At 38.5% G+C, this 21,206-nt stretch overlaps 1 protein-coding gene across 4 annotated transcripts in view; it reads right to left on the reverse strand.

The window, feature by feature from the left end:
• Positions 1-21,206, reverse strand: part of FAM114A2 (family with sequence similarity 114 member A2) — a 38,487-nt gene that overhangs the window by 3,357 nt on the left and 13,924 nt on the right. For all 4 annotated transcript variants that reach the window (XM_036846727.1, XM_036846730.1, XM_036846728.1 and 1 more), the window contains exons 10-13: positions 13,936-14,058; positions 13,305-13,444; positions 10,176-10,248; positions 577-630 (exon numbers count right to left, since the gene is read on the reverse strand). In XM_036846727.1, coding sequence (XP_036702622.1) covers positions 577-630; positions 10,176-10,248; positions 13,305-13,444; positions 13,936-14,058 — 390 coding nt within the window. The remainder of the gene's footprint in view (positions 1-576; positions 631-10,175; positions 10,249-13,304; positions 13,445-13,935; positions 14,059-21,206) is intronic.

Genomic DNA, 21,206 nt, shown 5'->3' on the forward strand with positions numbered 1-21,206 from the left:
ATTAATTACAAAGGGGTAGTACTAAGTAATGACAGCCTACCGTTTCTTCCTCTACACTTTACCTGGCACCTTCATTTTTATGGTTTGTAATTAATGAACAGGAAATATGATAAAATATACACCATTTTGGTCATATCTGCATCAACTCGGCTAAACTAGTGAAAAAACCAAAAAATAAAAACTTAAAGAGTTATTAATACATAATGAGCTAGAAGTTAGAGACTTAAAAAACAATTAGGGCTTCCCTGGTGGCGCAGTGGTTGGGAGTCCACCTGCCAATGCAGGGGACACGGGTTCGTGTCCCGGTCCGGGAAGATCCCACATGCCGCGGAGCAGCTAGGCCCGTGAGCCACAACTACTGAGCCTGCGCGTCTGGAGCCTGTGCTCTGCAATGGGAGAGGCCACGACAGTGAGAGGCCCGTGCACCGCGATGAAGAGTGGCCCCCGCTTGCTGCAACTGGAGAAAGCCCTCGCACAGAAACGAAGACCCAACACAGCCAAAATAAATTAAAAAAAACAAAAAAACAAAAAAACAAAAAAAACAAAAAAAACAAAAAAACAATTAGTACTACTAACCTCTAGAAATACTGCAGTGATTAATGGATTAAGGACATCTGCCTTTTCCTTGACCTAGAACAAAGGATAATGTGTTAAGTGAGCATAGCACATTAAAAAAACAATAGGTAAAGTATGATGATGGGTTCAAGATGGCAGAGTAGAAGGACATGCTCTCACTCCCCCTTGCGAGAGCACCGGAATCACAACTAACTGCTGAACAATCATCGAAAGGAAGACACTGGAACTCATCAAAACAGATACCCCACATCCAAAGACAAAGGAGAAGCCACAATGAGAGAGTAGGAGGGGCACAATCACAATAAAATCAAATCCCATAACTGCTGGGTGGCTGACTCACAAACCAGAGAACACGTAACCACAGAAGTCAACCCACTGGAGTGAAGGTTCTGAGCCCCACGTCAGGCTTCCCAACCTGGGAGTCCAGCAACGGGAAGAGGAATTCCTAGAGAATCACACTTTGAAGGCTAGCGGGATTTGATTGCAGGACTTCGACAGGACTGGGGGAAACAGAGACTCCACTCTTGAAGGGCAGACACAAAGTAGTGTGCGCATCGGGACCCAGGGGAAGGAGCAGTGACCCCATAGAAGACTGAACCAGACCTACCCGCTAGTGTTGGAGGGTTTCCTGCAGAGACAGGGGTGGCTGTGTCTCACCGTGAGGACAAAGACACTGGCAGCAGAAGTTCTGGGAAGTACTCCTTGGCGTGAGCCCTCCCAGAGCCCACCATTAGCCCCATCAAAGAGCCCGGGTAGGCTCCAGTGTTGGGTCACCTCAGGCTAAACAACCAACAGGGAGGGAACCCAGCCCCACCCATCAGCAGACAAGCATATTAAAGTTTTACTGAGCTCTGCCCACCAGAGCAACAGCCAGCTCTACCCACCACCAGTCCCTCCCGTCAAGAAACTTGCACAAGTCTCTTAGATAGCCTCATCCACCAGAGGGCAGACAGCAGAAGCAAGAATAACTACCATCCTGCAGCCTGTGGAACAAAAACCACATTCACAGAAAGATAGACAAGATGAAAAGTCAGAGGGCTATGTACCAGATGAAGGAACAAGATAAAACCCCAGAAAAACAACTAAATGAAGTGGAGATAGGCACCCTTCCAGAAAAAGAATTCAGAATAATGATAGTGAAGATGATCCAGGACCTTGGAAAAAGAATGGAGGCAAAGATAGGGAAGATGTAAGAAATGTTTAACAAAGACCTAGAAGAATTAAAGAACAAACAAACAGAGGTGAACAATATAATAACTGAAATGAAAAATACACTAGAAGGAATCAATAGCAGAATAACTGAGGCAGAAGAACAAATAAGTGACCTGGAAGACGGAATGGTGGAATTCACTGCTGCGGAACAGAATAAAGAAAAAAGAATGAAAAGAAATGAAGACAGCCTAAGAGACCTCTGGGACAACATTAAACGCAACAACACTCACATTATAGGGGTCCCAGAAGAAGAGAGAGAGAAAGGACCAGAGAAAATATTTTAAGAGATTATAGTTGAAAACTTCCCTAACATGGGAAAGGAAATAGCCACCCAAGTCCAGGAAGTGCAGAGAGTCCCATACAGGATAACTCCAAGGAGAAACACGCCGAGACACATAGTAATCAAATGGGCAAAAAATAAAGACAAAGAAAAATTACTGAAAGCAGCAAGGGAAAAATGAAAAATAACATACAAGGGAACTCCCATAAGGTTAACAGCTAATTTCTCAGCAGAAACTCTACAAGCCAGAAGGGAGTGGCATGATATACTTAAAGTGATGAAAGGGAAGAACCTACAACCAAGATTACTCTACCTGGCAAGGATCTCATTCAGATTCGATGGAGAAATCAAAAGCTTTACAGACAAGCAAAAGCTAAGAGAATTCAGCACCACCAAACCAGCTCTACAACAAATGCTAAAGGAACTTCTCTAAGTGGGAAACACAACAGAAGAAAAGGACCTACAAAAACAAACCCAAAACAATTAAGAAATGGTAATAGGAACATACATATCGATAATTACCTTAAATGTGTGAATGGATTAAATGCTCCAAACAAAAGACACAGGCTGGCTGAATGGATACAAAAACAAGACCCATACATATGCTGTCTACAAGAGACCCACTTCAGACCTAGGGACACATACAGACTGAAAGTGAGGGGATAGAAAAAGATATTCCATGCAAATGGAAATCAAAAGAAAGCTGGAGTAGCGATACTCATATTAGATAAAATAGACTTTAAAATAAAGAATGTTACAAGAGACAAGGAAGGACACTACATAATGATCAAGGGATCAATCCAAGAAGAAGATATAACAATTATAAATATATATGCACCAAACATAGGAGCACCTCAATACATAAGGCAACTTCTAACAGCTATAAAAGAGGAAATCGACAGTAACACAGTAATAGTGGGGGACTTTAACACCTCACTTACACCAATGGACAGATCATCCAAGCAGAAAATTAATAAGGAAACACAAGCTTTAAATGATACAAGAGACCAAATAGATTTAATTGATATTTATAGGACATTCATTCCTAAAACAGCAGATTACATTTCTCAAGTGCGCATGGAACATTCTCCAGGATAGATCACATCTTGGGTCACAAATCAAGCCTCAGTAAATTTAAGAAAATTGAAATCATATCAAGCATCTTTTCTGACCACAACACTATAAGATTAGAAATGAATTACAGGGAAAAAAACGTAAAAAACACAAACACATGGAGGCTGAACAATACGTTACTAAATAACCAAGAGATCACTGAAGAAATCAGAGGAAATCAAAAAATACCTAGAGACAAATGACAATGAAAACACGACAATCCAAAATCTATGGGATGCAGCAAAAGCAGTTCTAAGAGGGAAGTTTATAGCAATACAAGCCTACCTCAAGAAACAAGAAAAATCTCAAGTAAATAATCTAACCTTACACCTAAAGGAACTAGAGAAAGAAGAACAAACAAAACCCAAAGTTAGCAGAAGGAAAGAAATCATAAAGATCAGAGCAGAAATAAATGAAATAGAAACAAAGAAAACAATAGCAAATATCAATAAAACTAAAAGTTGGTTCTTTGAGAAGATAAACAAAATTGATAAACAATAGCCAGACTCATCAAGAAAAAGAGGGAGAGGACTCAAATCAATAAACTTAGAAATGAAAAAGGAGAAGTTACAACAGACACCGCACAAATACAAAGCATCCTAAGAGACTACTACGAGCAACTTTATGCCAATAAAATGGACAACCTGGAAGAAATGGACAAATTCTTAGAAAGGTATAACCTTCCAAGACTGAACCAGGAGGAAATAGAAAATATGAACAGACCAATCACAAGTAATGAAATTGAAACTGTGATTAAAAAATCTTCCAACAAACAAAAGTCCAGGACCAGATGGCTTCACAGGTGAATTCTATCAAACATTTAGAGAAGAGCTAACACCCATCCTTCTCAAACTCTTCCAAAAAATTGCAGAGGAAGGAACACTCCCAAACTCATTCTATGAGGCAACCATCACCCTGATACCAAAACCAGACAAAAATACTACAAAAAAAGAAAATTATAGACCAATATCACTCATGAATATAGATGCAAAAATCCTCAACAAAATAGTAGCAAACAGAATCCAACAACACACTAAAAAGATCATACACCATGATCAAGTGGGATTTATCCCAGGGATGCAAGGATTCTTCAATATATGCAAATCGATCAGTGCAATACACTATATTAACAAACTGAAGAATAAAAACCATATGATCATCTCAATAGATGCAGAAAAAGCTTTTCACAAAATTCAACACCCATATATGACAAAAACTCTCCAGAAATTGGGCATAGGGGAAACTACCTCAACATAATAAAGGCCATATATGACAAACCCACAGCAAACATCATTCTCAATGGTGAAAAACTGAAAGCGTTTCCTCTAAGATCAGGAACAAGACAAGGATGTCCACTCTCACCACTATTATTCAACATCGTTTTGGAAGTCCTAGCCACGGCAATCAGAGAAGAAAAAGAAATAAAAGGAATCCAAATTGGAAAAGAAGAAGTAAAACTGTCACTGTTTGCAGATGACGTGATACTATACATAGAGAATCCTAAACATGCCACCAGAAAACTACTAGAGCTAATCAATCATTTTGGTAAAGTTGCAGGATACAAAATTAATGCACAGAAATCTCTTGCATTCCTATACACTAATGATGAAAAATCTGAAAGAAAATTAAGGAAACACTCCCATTTACCACTGCAACAAAAAGAATAAAATACCTAGGAATAAACCTACCTAGGGAGACAAAAGACCTGTTTGCAGAAAACTATAAGACACTGATGAAAGAAATTAAACATGATACAAACAGATGGAGAGGTATATCATGTTCTTGGACTGGAAGAATCAACATTGTGAAAATGACTATACTACCCAAAGCAATCTTCAGTTCAATTAATCCCTATCAAATTACCAATGGCATTTTTTACAGAACTAGAACAAAAAATATTATAATTTGTATGGAGACACAAAAGACCCCGAATAGCCAAAGGAGTCTTGAGGGAAAAAAATCGGAGCTGGGGGAATCAGGCTCCCTGACCTCACACTCTACTACAAAGCTACAGTAATCAAGACAATATGGTACTGGCACAGAAACAGAAGTATAGATCAATGGAACAGGATAGAAAGCCCAGAGATAAACCCACGCACCTATGGTCAACTAATCTATGACAAAGGAGGCAAGGATATACAATGGAGAAGACAGTCTCTTCAATAAGTGGTGGAGGGAAAACTGAACAGCTACATGTAAAAGAATGAAATTAGAACACTCTTTAACACCATATACAAAAATAAACTCAAAATGGGTTAGAGACCTAAATGTAAGACCTGACACTATAAAACTCTTAGAGGAAAACATAGGAAGAACAAATCTTTGACATAAATCACAGCAAGATCCTTTTTGATCCACCTCCTAGAGTAATGGAAATGAAAACAAAAATAAACAAATGGGACCTACAGAAACTTAAAAGCTTTTGCAAAGAAAGCTACAAACAAGACGAAAAGACAAACCTCAGAATGGGAGAAAATATTTGCAAATGAATCAACGGACAAAGGATTAATCTCCAAAATATATAAACAGCTCATGTAGGTCAATATTAAAAAAAAAAACAACCCAATCCAAAAATGGGCAGAAGACCTAAATAGACATTTCTCCAAAGAAGACATACAGATGGTGAAGAAGCACATGAAAAGCTGCTCAATATCACTGATTATTAGAGAAATGCAAATCAAAACTACAATGACGTATCACCTCACACCAGTTAGAATGGGCATCATCAGAAAATCTACAAACTACAAATGCTGGAGAGGGTGTGGAGAAAAGGGAACCCTCTTGCACTGTTGGTGGGAATGTAAATTGATATAGCCACTATGCAGAACGGTATGGAGGTTCCTTAAAAAACTAAAAATAGAATTACCATATGACCCAGCAATCCCACTACTGGGCATATACCCAGGATAACCATAATTCAGAAAGAGTTATGCACCCCAATGTTCATTGCAGCACTATTTACAATAGCCAGGTCATGGAAGCAACCTAAATGCCCATCGACAGACGAATGGATAAAGAAGATGTGGTATATATATATATACAATGGAATATTAGCCATAAAAAGGAACGAAATTGGGTCATTTGTAGAGACGTGGATGAATCTAGAGACTGTCATACAGAGTGAAGTAAGTCAGAAAGAGAAAAACAAATATCGTATATTAATGCATATATGTGGAACCTAGAAAAATGGTACAGATGAACTGGTTTGTAGGGCAGAAATTGAGACGCAGATGTAGAGAACAAATGCATGGACAGCAAGGGGGGAAAGTGGCAGTGGTGTGATGAACTGGGAGATTGGGATTGACATATATACACTAATATGTATAAAATGGATAACTAATAAGAACCTGCTGTATAAAAAAATAAGTTAAACAGAATCCAAAAATTCAAAAAAAAATAAAGTATGATCCCACTTTGAAACACACCACACACACCCAAATATAAATATAAGCATAGACAAAGTCTGGATCAGACTCAGGAAGGGTTTTAAATTTCCTTCTTTATTTCCTTCTATCCAATTTGACAGTGTATGCCTTTGTAGTTTTTACTGACTTTAAAAAGTATATTTATTTTGGAAGGGAGATAGAAATGGTATATTTGACCACAAAAACTTTAGAAAAATTTTAAAACAAAATATACAGATATGAAACATGCGCTGAAAATACTCAACTGGTTTTTAAGATGGGCTGTTTGGAAAATGTGGAAACAAAAAATGCAAATTTAATACTCGCATGTGTTAGCACCTTAGAGTTGACTTGCTGGGTTAAAGTATCTTTATGAAACACATGGAAAACTTTAGCCTCCGAAGATTAACTTCAGGAAACCCAGAAGCTCTTTTAAAGAAAATACTAAGAGGAAAAGAGAAGCTATATCATAGAATTATCCCTTATAGGAATAATCTAAACTCAAAGTAGAAGAATTAATTTGGGCCATGCTCTTAACTAAAATAAATTTAAGGGCCCAGAATAATTTTGCTGCCACACTGACCCTTACACACTTAACTATGAGCTGATTTTTTTTAAATTGAGGTATAATTGACATACAGCACTATACTAATTGCATATGTACAACCTTATGATCGTTATCTGCATACATGGCAAAATGATGATAATAAGACTAGTCAACATCCATCACTATACAGAGTGAAATAATTTTTTTTCTCATGATGACAACTTTTAAGATCTACTCTCTTAGCAACTTGCAAATATGCAATACAGTATTATTAACTATAGGCATCATGCCGTACATGACATCCCCAATGCTGTACATGCTGTACATTATTTATTTTATAACTGGAAATTTGTACCTTTTGATCCCCTTCACCCATTTCACCCAGCCCCCACCCTCTGCCTCTGGCAACCACCTATCTGTTCTCTGTATGTATGAGTTTCGTGTACTACAAAGTGATTTTTATTTGTCCATTTAAAATGCCCTTGATTTAGGGCTTCCCTGGTGGCGCAGTGGTTGAGAATCTGCCTGCCAATGCCGGGCACATGGGTTCGAGCCCTGGTCTGGGAAGATCCCACATGCCGCAGAGCGGCTGGGCCCGTGAACCACAACTACTGAGCCTGCGCGTCTGGAGCCTGTGCTCCGCAATGGGAGAGGCCGCGGCAGTGAGAGGCCCGCGCACCGCGATGAAGAGTGGCCCCCGCTTGCCAGAACTGGAGAAAGCCCTCACACAGAAACGAAGACCCAACACAGCCAAAAATAAATAAATAAATAAATTTATAAAAAAAAAAAAAATGCCCTTGATTTTATGCCAATTCATGATTACTGATGTCTGAATCGTCTTCCATAGTTCACACACCTTCAGTAAATTTTTACAATTCCTTAAAACAAAACAAAAAAACTTTAGCTTTAATCACAACTCTCCTACTGGCTGGCAACTGCAAAATATGAGAGTTGCCAGAGTCTAAGTAAGGCGCTGCCCCTTAAGACTAGAATCCAACTTTGGGATTTTTTATCTTATCAAGGTCTACATTCTCAGTACAGGTCTCAAGAGAGAGCAGCACAAAATATACTGAAGACTGTATAAAAAAGAACAACAATGAGTTGCAAAATTCAGTTAGACATAGACAAACTGATCCTAAAATCCATACAGAAATGCATAGGGCCCCAAATAGACAAAAAAATCTTGAAAAAGAAGAACAAAGTTGGAAGACTTACACTTCTTGATTTCAAAACTTACTACAAAGCTACAGAAATCAAGACAGTATGGCACTGGCACAGGATACACACAGATCAATGGAACTGAAATAAGAGCCCAGAAACAAATCCCTATGACTATGGTCAATTGATTTTAGACAAAAAGGGCCAAGACAATTCAAAAAGGGGAAACTTTTCAACAAATGGTGCTGGGACAACTGGATATCCACATGCAAAAAAAAATGTTGGGCCCCTACCTCACACCATACACAAAAATTAACTCAAAATATATAATTGACATAGAGAGCTGCAACATAAAACTCTTAGAAAAAAACATGAGTAAATCCTCATGATCTTGGGTGACGCAATGATTCTTTAGATACAATACCAAAAGAACAAGTGATAAAAGAGAATATTGACAAGTTGGACTCTATCACTATTCACTATCAAGAAAGTGAAAGGACCACCCATGGACTGGGAGAAAATATGTGTGTATCATATATCTAGTAAGGAACTTGTATCCAGAGAAAATAAAGAACTTCTATAACTCAATAATAAATAGTAAATAATAAAAAGACAAATAATTAAAATCAGAATAAATAATAAAATAAATAACCCAATTTATAAAATAATAAAAAAAAGACAACCCAATTTAAAAATAGGCAAAGGACTGGAAAAGACATTTCTCTAAAGAAGACATACAAATGGCTAACAAGCACATGAAAAGATGCTCAACATCATTAGCCATCAGGGAAATGCAAATAAAACCCATAATGAGATAACACTTCATACCTACTAGGTCTGGTAAAATTTTAAAAAACAAAAACAAAAACACAAAAACAGACAATAGCAAGTGTCAACAAGGATGTGGAGAAACTGGAACCCTCATACATTGCTGGCAGGGATGTAAAATGGTGCAACTACTTTGGAAAACAGTCTGACAGTTCCTTAATGGTCCATATTACCCATATGACCCAGAAATTCCACTCCTAGCTATCTACCCAAGAGAAATAAAAACATACATGCATGCTCATAGTAACATTATTCATTACAACCAAAAAGAGTAAACAATCCAAATGTCTATCAACTGATGAATAGATAAATGTCATATATATCCATATGATAGAATGTTATTAGGTAATAAAATGAAATACTGATACAATGTGGATGAACGTCAAAAACATTATGCTAAGTGAAAGAAACCAGACACAAAATACCATGATAATATTGTATGATCCCATTTATATTAGATGTCCAGAATAGGCAAATCTATAGACAGAAAGTAGATTAGTGTTGCTTAAGGCTAGAAGAATGTGGAGGGGAAGAGAATGGTAAGTGACTGCCAGTGGTATGAGGTTTTCTGGGAGATGATGAAAACGATCTAAAATTAGATTTTGGTGACTGCTGCATGGCTCTGTAAATATATTAAAAACCATTGAAACGTACACTTAAATGGGCAAATTTTATGATATGTAAACTATATCTTAATAAAGCTATTCTAAAAACAAAACAAAACAGACATTAGCCCAATAAAAATAATGAGGGGCTTCCCTGGTGGCGCAGTGGTTGAGAATCTGCCCGCCAATGCAGGGGACACGGGTTCGAGCCCTGGTCTGGGAAGATCCCACATGCCGCGGAGCAACTAGGCCCGTGAGCCACAATTGCTGAGCCTGCGCGACTGGAGCCTGTGCTCCGCAACAAGAGAGGCCACGATCGTGAGAGGCCCGCGCACCGCGATGAAGAGTGGCCCCCACTTGCCGCAACTAGAGAAAGCCCTCGCACAGAAACGAAGACCCAACACAGCCATAAATAAATAAATTAATATTAAAAAAAAATTATGAATTCTTACCCCAGCAGTTGTTAGGCAGGTGGTGAACTCTTTAGACAGAGAGGACAACTCTTTACACAACACAACTGTCATCCTAGGAAAGAAGGGAAAAAAGGAGAGTTCTTTTTCTTTTCTCTTTTTTTCTTTTCTCTTTTTCTTTCTTTTATTTTTTTCCTCTCTTTTTTTTCCATAAAGCTACTATCAGAAGAAAACAAATCACTCCTGGTACTAAATGTAAAAGAAGGCAGCTTTTAAAGCCACTAAACACGCCTAAATCAACTACATATTTGGAGACCCATGCTATAGGAAGAGAAGGTTCAGTCTTTAGAGAAATACTTTTCTACAAAATTCTCTAGAAAATACTATGCTTTCAAATTAAATCAAAGGAAATAACTAAGATACATTTTAAGGAGACAAGGTAGTACTTAAAAGATCCTACATTCCATTTAGATATATAGTTAAATTAAATATTTATTCATTCATTCATTTGACAAATACTTACTGAAAGGCTTCTATGTACCAGGTACTTCTGAGCACTGGGGATATATTAGTAAACAAGCAAAGCACCAGTTTTCATGAATACTAACTTACTTGCTGATTAACAGGGATACTATAAATATAGAAAGAGATGGATGTTTGTATATGTTTATAGTTATATATGTATACATTTATACACACACAAAAGTATACATATATCTATATATATAATATGTACTAGATGGTGATATGAAAGCAAGTAAAGAATTCGAAAATGTAACAGGGAAATGCAAATCAAAGCCACATGAGGCAGCAACATGGATGGACCTAGAGATCGTCATACTGAGTGAAGTAAGTCAGACACAGAATGACAAATATCATATAATATCGCTTATATGTGGAATCTTAAAAAAAAAAGAGTATACATGAACTTATTTACAAAACAGAAGTAGAGTCATGGAGGTAGAAAACACACTTATGGTTACCAGGGGATATGGGGCGGTGGGGGGGGGGTGGTGGTGAGGGATAAATTGGGAGGTTGGGACTGACATATACACACTACTATATATAAAATAGATAACTAATAATAACCTGCTCTATAGCACAGGGAACTCTACTCAATACTCTGCGATAGCCTACATGGGAAAAGAATCTCCAAAAAAAAGAGTGGATGTATGTATATGTATAACTGATTTACTTTGCTGTACACCTGAAACTAGCACAACATTGTAAATCAACTATACACCAATAAAAATTTAAAAAACAAACAAAAAAAACACACAAAGAGATATCATCTCACACCTGTCAGAATGGCTATCAACAAAAAGAAGACAAATAACAAATGTTGGTGAGGATGTGGAAAAAAGGGAACCCTTGTACACTGTTGGTGGGAACGTAAATTGGTGCAGCCACTGTGGAAAACAGTATGGAGGTTTCTCAAAAAACTAAAAATAGAACTACCATATGACCCAGGAATTCCACTCCTGGGTATATATCAAAAAAACAAAAACACTAATTCGAAAAGATACATGCGCTCCAATGTTCATAGCAGTATTATTCACAATCGCCAAGATATGGAAGTAACCTAAGTGTCCATCAACAGATGAATGGATAAAGAAGATGTGGTATAAAAAAAAAAAAAGAAGATGTGGTATATATACACAATGGAATACTACTCAGCCATAAAAGAGAACGAAATTTTGCCATCTGCAGCAACGTGGATGGACTTGGAGGGCATTTATGCTAAGTGAAATAAGTCAGACAGAGAAAGACAAATACTGTATGAAATCACTTATATGAGGAATGTAAAAAATACAACAAACCAGTGAGTATACCAAAAAAGAAGCAGACTCACAGATATGGAGAACAAACTAGTGGTTACCAGTGGGGAGAGGGAGGGAGGGGCAATATAGGGGTGGGGAAGTGGGAGGTACAAACTACTGGGTGTAAGACAAGCTCAAGGATGGGGAATATAGCCAATATTTTGTAATAACAACATAGGGAATATAACCAATATTTTGTAATAACTGTGAATGGAAGGTAACCTTCAAAAATTTTATAAGACTTTTTTTTATTAAAAAAAAAATTAAAAAATAAAACAAAATAAAAATCCTACCCTTGAGGAGGTTAAACTGATCAATGTAATAGTGAATTACAGTTAGAGAAAAAAAAAAAAGAATGAGAAAATGGTAGAAGATAGTATTAGATAGGGTGGTGAAAAAAGGACCCTCTAAGAAGTAAAGGAAATTCAGTGAAGGAAAGAGCCATGACTGGAAGAGCATTCCAAGCAGTGGAAATAGGTAGTTTTCCAAAGAATAGGCTGCTTTGGGATTGTGAATCCCTCATCCTAAGGATGTTTAAGACAAAACTAGGCCCCTTCTTATGGGATGTTGTAGAGGGGCAGTGAAACCGTAGGCAAAGAAATGGCCCAGAGAACATCAAGGGTCCCTTCCAAACCTAACACACTAGACACTCTCACTCATGTTTTTTTCTCCAATGAAAATTCTCATTATTTAATTAGGAGATTTATTTAGAAAACAGTAGGGGTTTTTTTCCTCCTGTGACTACCTACATTCTATCATTTTTCAAATTTTGTTCAAACCAGCAAATATACTGGAAAAAAGGGTTATGAAACTTAGACAACCTGGGTTTAAATACCAGTCTGCACAACCTGGGCCTAATTTACTTAACTTCTCTTATGTTTATGTTTCCTCATTTTTAAAGCTGGACTGATCATTTATCTTGAGGGTTGTTTTTAAAGATTATAAATGATACACATAAATCCCTTAGCATGGTACCTGGCGTATAATTAGCACTCAATAACCAACAACTGTTACTAAGAACTGAGGTTATCAGAACTATTTTCTGTTTTCACTTATGCAAAACTCTACTTCAATTAAGGTCAGTGATCTGAAAAAAAAAAACTAGTTTTCCGAGTATGAGTTGGTTAATAAAAAAAGGGCAGATTTATAATATAGATTTATGGCTCAATGAAAATAAACAACACCCTTGGCTACTTATTAACTAAAACCCAAAATGAACAAACCTCTAAGATGTGAATGGTACAATGTGAACAGCATCTTACTGTGAGGAAAGTTTCTAAAACTTTGGGAAAAAACTGAGAAAACTCTTTCAGCAAACTGTATCATTTAGAGGGATACTCATTACACTTACTGGGAAAGGGCTCTGCTCCTTTCTATGGCTGTTACTTCCTGCTTCCTGCCATGCAGAACCAGAGCCGCTGTTTTGTGAAACAGTTCAATTGAGCAGGCAGTCAATTCTGCTAGGCTCCGGATTGCAAATGCATGGATATCCTGGACGGAAAAACAAAACAAAGCATAACAAAACAGAGCATTGTTTTTTTTTTATACAAGAGGAAATGACACCACCCTGCTTCTCCCATACTGAAGTATACAATATCTTGAAAGCAACAGAGACTAACAGCTGCCCTTCAGTAAACCTCCTCTTCTTCCATAGTAGTTATATAATTTTATAACTGGGCTCATAGCCATAAATACAGAGGCTCCCCTGAAGTCAGGTGTGACCATGTGACTAAGTTTTTAGCCAAAAGATTGAATAAAAAGTGTCATGTGCAGCTTCTGGGAACCTTCTCATGATGCCACATACATGCACCCTTTGTCTCTTTTTCTTCAACTCCTTGCATCCTATAGTCTCGAACTAAGATGTTGCGATCTTGGATCACAAGGGTAGAAATTATGGATAGCAGTACAACAAAATAGAAGGCGCTTAGGTCCCTAATTGTGATACCAACATTGAAAAAAAAAGCCTTAGTTGTTTTCATTACCTCTATTGAATTGTTATTGATTTGCTCAATTTTTTCTGCTTCCAACTGTTTTTTTCCTTCTTCCTTCTCTTCTAATGGTTTGGCCAGAGGTGTCCTGATCCATTCACAGGCTGTATTTCTTGCCTAAATAAGAAAAAGATTATAGTTGGCCCTCCATCTACACAGGTTCCACATCTTCGGATTCAACCAACCACGGATTGAAAATATTCGGAAAAAAAAAAAATCCAGAAAGTTCCAAAAAGCAAAACCTAAATTTGCCAAGTGCTGGCAACTTAAATAGCATTTACATTGTATGTACAACTATTTGCACAGCATTTACACTGTACTAGGTATAAGCAATCAAGAGATGATTTAACATATACCAGAGGATGTATGTAGGTTATAAACAAATACCACACCATTTTATATCAGGGACTTGAGCATCCCTCAATTTTGGTATCAACAGGGGGCCCTGGAACCAGGATACCTCTGAGGATATCAAGGGATGACTGTACAGTCCATCAGCAATTCGATTCAGCTCACCAAGATTACTGTGCACCCACCAGGAACATTTTAGCATCATGGAAGTCACTGTTCTTGTTCTCACCCAAACAAACATACCATCTAGCTTTTCAGTACTTAACTTACTAGATCTCCTTACAACACTTAACATTTGTGACCACACATTCCCTCTAATCCTTTGGCTTTTTTTAAACTGAGGTGTACCTTACACACAGTAAAGTGAACAAATCTTCAGAGCATGACAGGTTACATGTGTATATGCCTGTGTAACTGTTACCCAGATCAGGATACAGAACTTTCCCATCACTCTAGGAAGTCCCCCATACCCCTTCTTAGTCCCGAATAGCAGCCTTGGCTCTCTACTTATCTCACCCTACCCCCTCCCCTCTCCATCGATCCTATTTCAGTAATTTTAACTATTCCCTACCTGCTGCTGACTCCTGAATCCTTATTTCCAGCACTAACTTCTGAAAACAACATATCCCAACTCTCTTCTGGACATATGCATCAGGATGTCCTATAGGCATCTGTCTCACATATAACATGTGCAAAATTTAAATTCATCATCTTTCTCTCCCTATCCCTAAGTTTTTCATCCTCTCTTATTCCCTTGAGCTTTAGAAGAACCACCATATACCAGTCATCCAAGCCAAAATACACGAGCCATCCTAGATTCTTCCTTTCCAATCACCAAGATAGTCTGATTTTACCGTACGTATTTCTCCACTTTGCTCTTCCTCTCTATTACCACCACTTGAGTTCAAATCTACTCTATGGCAAGAGCACTCTGATTGGTCTCCCTGCTTCTGATATGGCTCCTCTTAAATCCATCTTCCATAATGGTACCAGTGATCTATCTAAGCCCACAGCTGATCACTCTGCTTTTCTTCAATGGCTCTCCATCCACTAGATCATACTCTTTGACATGATCTGAAAAGTGCCCATGACCTACTCTACCTACTTCTCTAGTTTCATCTCTTACCACTTCCCACTTTATGATCTGATAATAATGACCTGTAATATGCCTGTTCTTTGTTCATGGTATTCCCTTAGTCCAAAGTGTCATTTCTATTTTTTTTTTTCCCTAAATCAAGGCAACTCAATTTTCTTTCAATCCTCCACCCAAACACTGTCTGCTCCAAGTAACTTTCAAAGGCATCCCAGGAGATTGGGCACCTCAACAACCCTTTTCTGTACGCCCACAGTCCCCTAAGTACACCTTCAACTTAGTACTTAACAAAATACACTGAAGTTAACTATATGTTATCTCCTAAATAAACTACACTATTACAGAACAGTGGTAGTATCTTATTTGGATTAGTGCACCCAGATGTTCCCTATAGTGTTGAGAGATATCTACTGTTTTTACCTAGCTGGCATGTATATCTCCTTTCTTTTGGTAGTAAGTTCTAGATTTTTCTCAGTTCATGTGGTTTGGATGGGGTTACTTTCATCCTCTGACTCCAAGGCTTGGCAAATGATTCAGGTTTAGCTACCAAGAAATTAATCCCCCTGTCTATACAGTGATTAGTTCATGGATGTAAAAGTGACCCAAGCTAGGTCAATAGGCATCAGCCTCAGGACATCTCATAAAATTACTGGGAAAGGGAAGTCCTCTTTCTGTTGGAGTTACTCAACTGGAAAAAGTCTCCTGAAGCTGCCAGTAATCATCTTACCATCATGTGGAAAAGCATCCCTAAGAATGAACAGAAGAAAGCAGAGTCAAGAGATGGAGAGAGGACAAGTTTCTGGGTGGAGAGCCATGCCTGAAGCCAGTGTTGCCCCTTAGTTTTCTAGTTTCGTGAGCTAATAAATGTGCCTTTTTCTTAAGCCAGTCTGACTTGAGTTTCTGTCATTTGCAACGGAGAAGAGTCCTGGTTTCTAATGAAATGTTTACTGTCATTAAATTAAGTCATCCACTTGAGTAACTTTATATACACAGAATGTGCTCAGAGCTGTAACCAGGCAATAGGAATCCAGAGAAGACGTTGAGAGTCATTCCAACTGAAAACTGAGAGAATCACAGGCTTTATTACAGACATAGTATTGGGGCTGAGCCTTTAAGGATCAATAAGTGGGGCTACACCCAAGGATACAACATGAATGAGCTAGAGCAGAACCTGTGAACCCAGACAAAAAACAGACATTGATTTATGTGAGATGGAAAAAAGAAGAAAAATAGAGAGATATAAGGCCACATAAAACAAAAAGAAATCTGATACTATAAATTTAACTTACTTGGAGATATTTTAGTAGGCATAATATATACTCAAAATAACCTCTCTAATAAATACATTAAGTTATTATAACCTATTGTGCCAACTCAATGTAATTGATCATCCCTTTCAAAAAATACCAATGCTTGGGACTTCCCTGGTGGTGCAATGGTTAAGAATTTGCCTGCCAATGCAAGGGACACAGGTTTGATCCCTGGTCTGGGAAGATCACACATGACGCAGAGCAACTAAGCCAATGCACCACAACTACTGAGCCTGCGCTCTACAGCCCACGAGCCACAACTACTGAGCCCGCGTGCCACAACTACTGAAGCCCACGCACCTAGAGCCTGTGCTACATAACAAGAGAAGCCACTGCAATGAGAAGCCCACACACCGCAATGAAGAGGAGCCCCCACTCGCCGCAACTAGAGAAAGCCTGCACACAGCGACAAAGACCCAATGCAGACAAAAAATAAATAAATAAAATAAATTTTTAAAAAAACCAAACCAGGGCTTCCCTGGTGGCACAGTGGTTGAGAATCTGCCTGCTAATGCAGGGGACACAGGTTCGAGCCCTGGTCTGGGAAGATCCTACATGCCGCGGAGCAACTAGGCCCATGAGCCACAACTACTGAGCCTGCGCGTCTGGAGCCTGTGCTCCGCAACAAGAGAGGCCGTGATAGTGAGAGGCCCGCGCACCGCGATGAAGAGTGGTCCCTGCTTGCCACAACTAGAGAAAGCCCTCGCACAGAAATGAAGACCCAACACAGCCAAAAAAAAAAAAAAAAAAAACCCAAACCAATGCTAGCCACCCTCCACACCCAGAATTCAGTCTGGAACGTCCCACTGATGAGATCTAGAGACTTAGGAATTAAAAGGCACCTTTGAGCTTAGCTTCTCCAACAACTTATTTTTTTTTCCAGCTGAAAAAAATGAGGCCTGGAGAACGAATGGGATTTGCCTTCATCACATGTGAGAGTCAGAATAAGAATCAGAACTGTGTTCTCAGACTTTTGCTTCATTGCTTTTCCCCTGCATCATACAGACTCTCATATAAATTCCTGGAAATAATCAGGCCCTGATCCTTAATCATTCCACATCTTAAGTCTCAACACCCAAAATATAAACAATACAAAGATTGCTTTTAGAGAATGACTAGGACTACCAGATAGGTAAGGGGTTACTTTTTAAAAACAATTTATTTATTATGATGATCTATTTGAGCAGAGAAACTATGTCTCTTTCATTACTGTTTCCCTAGCACCTAGCAAAATAAAGGTTTATTGTATATATGTTTATCGAACATCTAAATGTATAACATACTGAGCTAGCTTCTTTAGGACCATAAACAGTGAGTATTTACTATGGGCCAGGCACTTTTAAGAGCTCTGTGTGTATTAACACATTAAATCCTCACAGGAACCCTACATTATCCCTACCTCACAGACAGAGAAGCTGAGGCACAGAGAGGTTAAGCAACTTGCTTAAGACCGCACAGAAAGTAAAAGATGGCAAAGCTGGGATTTTAAGAACTGATAAAGCATAGATTCAGCCTTGAAGAAATTTAAGTTTTAGAATGGGAGGTAAGATACACACATTTAAAAACAAACAAACAAACAAAAACCAATGATAATTTTATGAAAATACATTTGCACACAGTTAAGTGAATAAAGTGCTAAAGAATACATATATCAATAGTATGTTAACTTTTACATAAGAAGGAGATAAGAAAATATATCTGCTTGTCTTTAAAATATATCTGCTTATCTAAAAAAGAAACACAGGAAGGATATGCTGGAAAACAAGAAAGTTTAATATCTAAAAGGAGAGGGGAGAGTGAAGTGGGTGGGAATTGAGAGGGAGTGACACTTCTGAATATATTTTTTGTACAGTTTTGACTTTTGAAAACATATTAATACTCTATATATTCAAAGATGAAATTAAATTAACATGGGGAGACAATAAATAAATCATAAATTTTTTTATAGTTTGGTTTTACAGTAGTATGGGCAAAGCAAGGAAAACATTTCAGATGCATTACAGGACTGGGGAAATTAGGAAATGCAGTAATGTTGTTGGGAGACAGAGTTCTTACTATGAAAGAGAGATACAAATGTATAATGGGGAGAGGCAAGGAGGAACCTGTAAGAATGGACTGAAACTGGAGTTATCAGTGTGAACTCATGATCTCTAAAACATGAATGTGAGCATACACATGGACACACACACACACACACACACACACACACACACACACAGGTGCACGCATGTGTACTTGAATACATTTCCTAGGCCAACAGGGCCTAGAAGCAAAGATACCCCAAGCAAAGAGCACACCTAGCATCCAGGTTTTGGCCTGTAATATCAAAAAGGAACCATGGCTCCTTGAAGAAAAGGTTCATTCTGGAGAGAAATATGGAAGGTACAAGATCTCGTTATGCCAGAAAGTAAGGAAATACTCAAACAATAATGGGGGTATGTCACACAGGAGTCAGCTTGAAGGACAATTTGAACAGCAAAATAATTAAGGACAGTAATGAATTACAAACCAATGGGGAAAAAAACAGAAACCCATGAGACCATATCAATAACAAACAGATAATAAAGAGATAAGGGGAAAAGGGAGAGCTCTTAATTCTAAGTAGAATGCCGAGAGCTCACTGGTAAATGTGGAGCATGTACTGGGATTGAAACAAATCATCATTCAGCAACCATCACAGTAAAAACTGGTGCAGCAAGAATCATGAATAGTTGCTAAATCTAGGACGCTAAATTATGAGGAGCAGGATATTTGTATGGTCTTAAAATGTCTCCCCACAGAAAGCTCATTAGTAGCATAGGAACAAAATCATAACTATACAGTGAAAAATCAAACAACACATCATCATGTGCCTCTAGATATGATACCCTGTGCAGGATACAACATCACTTACAAGAATGCATAACCTGATTTTAATCATGAGAAACATCAGACAGCACTCAAATGAGGAATACTGTACCTTTATAAAGGGGGAAGCGGACTTGTATTTCCTCAAAAATGTCAAAATCATAAAAGACAAAGAAAAGCTAAGGAACTATTCCAGATTAAAAGAGACTAAAACAAACAAAAAAACAAAACAAAGCAAATACAGATTAAAAGAGACAAAGTACGTGACAACTAAATACAATTCGCAATCATGTACTGGCTCCAACATTAGAGGAAAAAATTGGATATGAAGGGCATTATCAGGTCAATTGACAAAACTGGAGTGTGGACAACAGATTAAATAAAGTATGGTATCAATGTTAAATTTATTGCAGTTGATAATTAGTGTGGTTATAGAAGGGAATATCCATATTCTTAGGAGATACATATTGAAATATTTAGGAGTACAGGGCTATAATGCCTACATTTTACTCTCAAAAAGTAGTCCCAGGGACTTCCCTGCTGGTCCAGTGGTTAAGACACCACACTTCCAGTGCGGGGGGGCATGGGTTCTATCCCTGGTTGGGGAACTAAAGATCCCCCATGCCGCACGGTATGACCAAAAAGAAAGTCCCAATAATAGTAATAACTTGTGTGTGTGTGTCTATGGGGGAGGTGGAGAGGAAGGGATAGGAAGAGGGAAAGAGAGAACACATTTGCAAGCACAAATGATGAAGCAAATGCAGTGAAATGTTAATAGGTGTATCTGCATAAAAGCTATATAAATGTTGTTTGTACTTTTCTTGCAACTTTTTTCTAAGTTTGCTATTACTTCCAAAACAAAAAACACTATGACACAAGCTAGAAAGTGCCGTAAAGTGCTACAGACAAGACAAGGGAGAGGAGCTGCTGAGGCAAGGTTCTGAAAAGCTTTCGTGGAGAATGCAGTGTTTTTAGTGGGCATGGGGAGGAGGGTAACTTCCCTTAAGCATCCTATTCCTTACCGTGGGGTACGCAAGAGGTGACTCTGATGACTAAACAATGGCTATCAGCTCTCCCTGGCCAGGAACCAATGTGTGCTGCTGCAAACCGATCCTAAGATATTTCTCGAGAAGAGGGTGAAGAAGCAGCAAGCAGCCCAAGACCCAGAGAATACTGTCGCAAGAGCTGGCACTGGCGTATATGTTAGGCGGGTACTACCCTGGAAACAGTATCTCCCGACCCACTCTGAGCTTTGAATGAAGTCCCTCCATGCTCCAGATGGGTGAAGACAGCTCAGGCATCACTACCAAAGACCAAGGCTCAGGCCATGGACTCTCTCATTTCCACAAGCTAAGTGGTCATTATCTGAGTTACTGGGCTCTGGGAAATGGCAAACTCCAGCTACCTAAAGGCAGGGGCCACATCCCATCATCTCGGAATCACTCAGAGCCCTGAGAACAGTGAGTCCTCAATAGAGAACTAGCCCATTGGTATCATGATGGCTGGTGAGTGCTGCCAACTTTAACTGACCAATGCTATGGCCTAATTTAAGCTTTCAGACAAGCAAGCATTCCAAATGGAAACAGGTGAGGATGGCAGATGTGTTGGGGGACTGGGGGTAAGGGGGTGCAGTGTGAGTTTAGCACACTAACCTGCGAGACCAA

The sequence above is a fragment of the Balaenoptera musculus genome, chromosome 3 (genome assembly GCF_009873245.2).
Source record: "Balaenoptera musculus isolate JJ_BM4_2016_0621 chromosome 3, mBalMus1.pri.v3, whole genome shotgun sequence".
NCBI classification, from domain to species: Eukaryota; Metazoa; Chordata; class Mammalia; order Artiodactyla; family Balaenopteridae; genus Balaenoptera; species Balaenoptera musculus.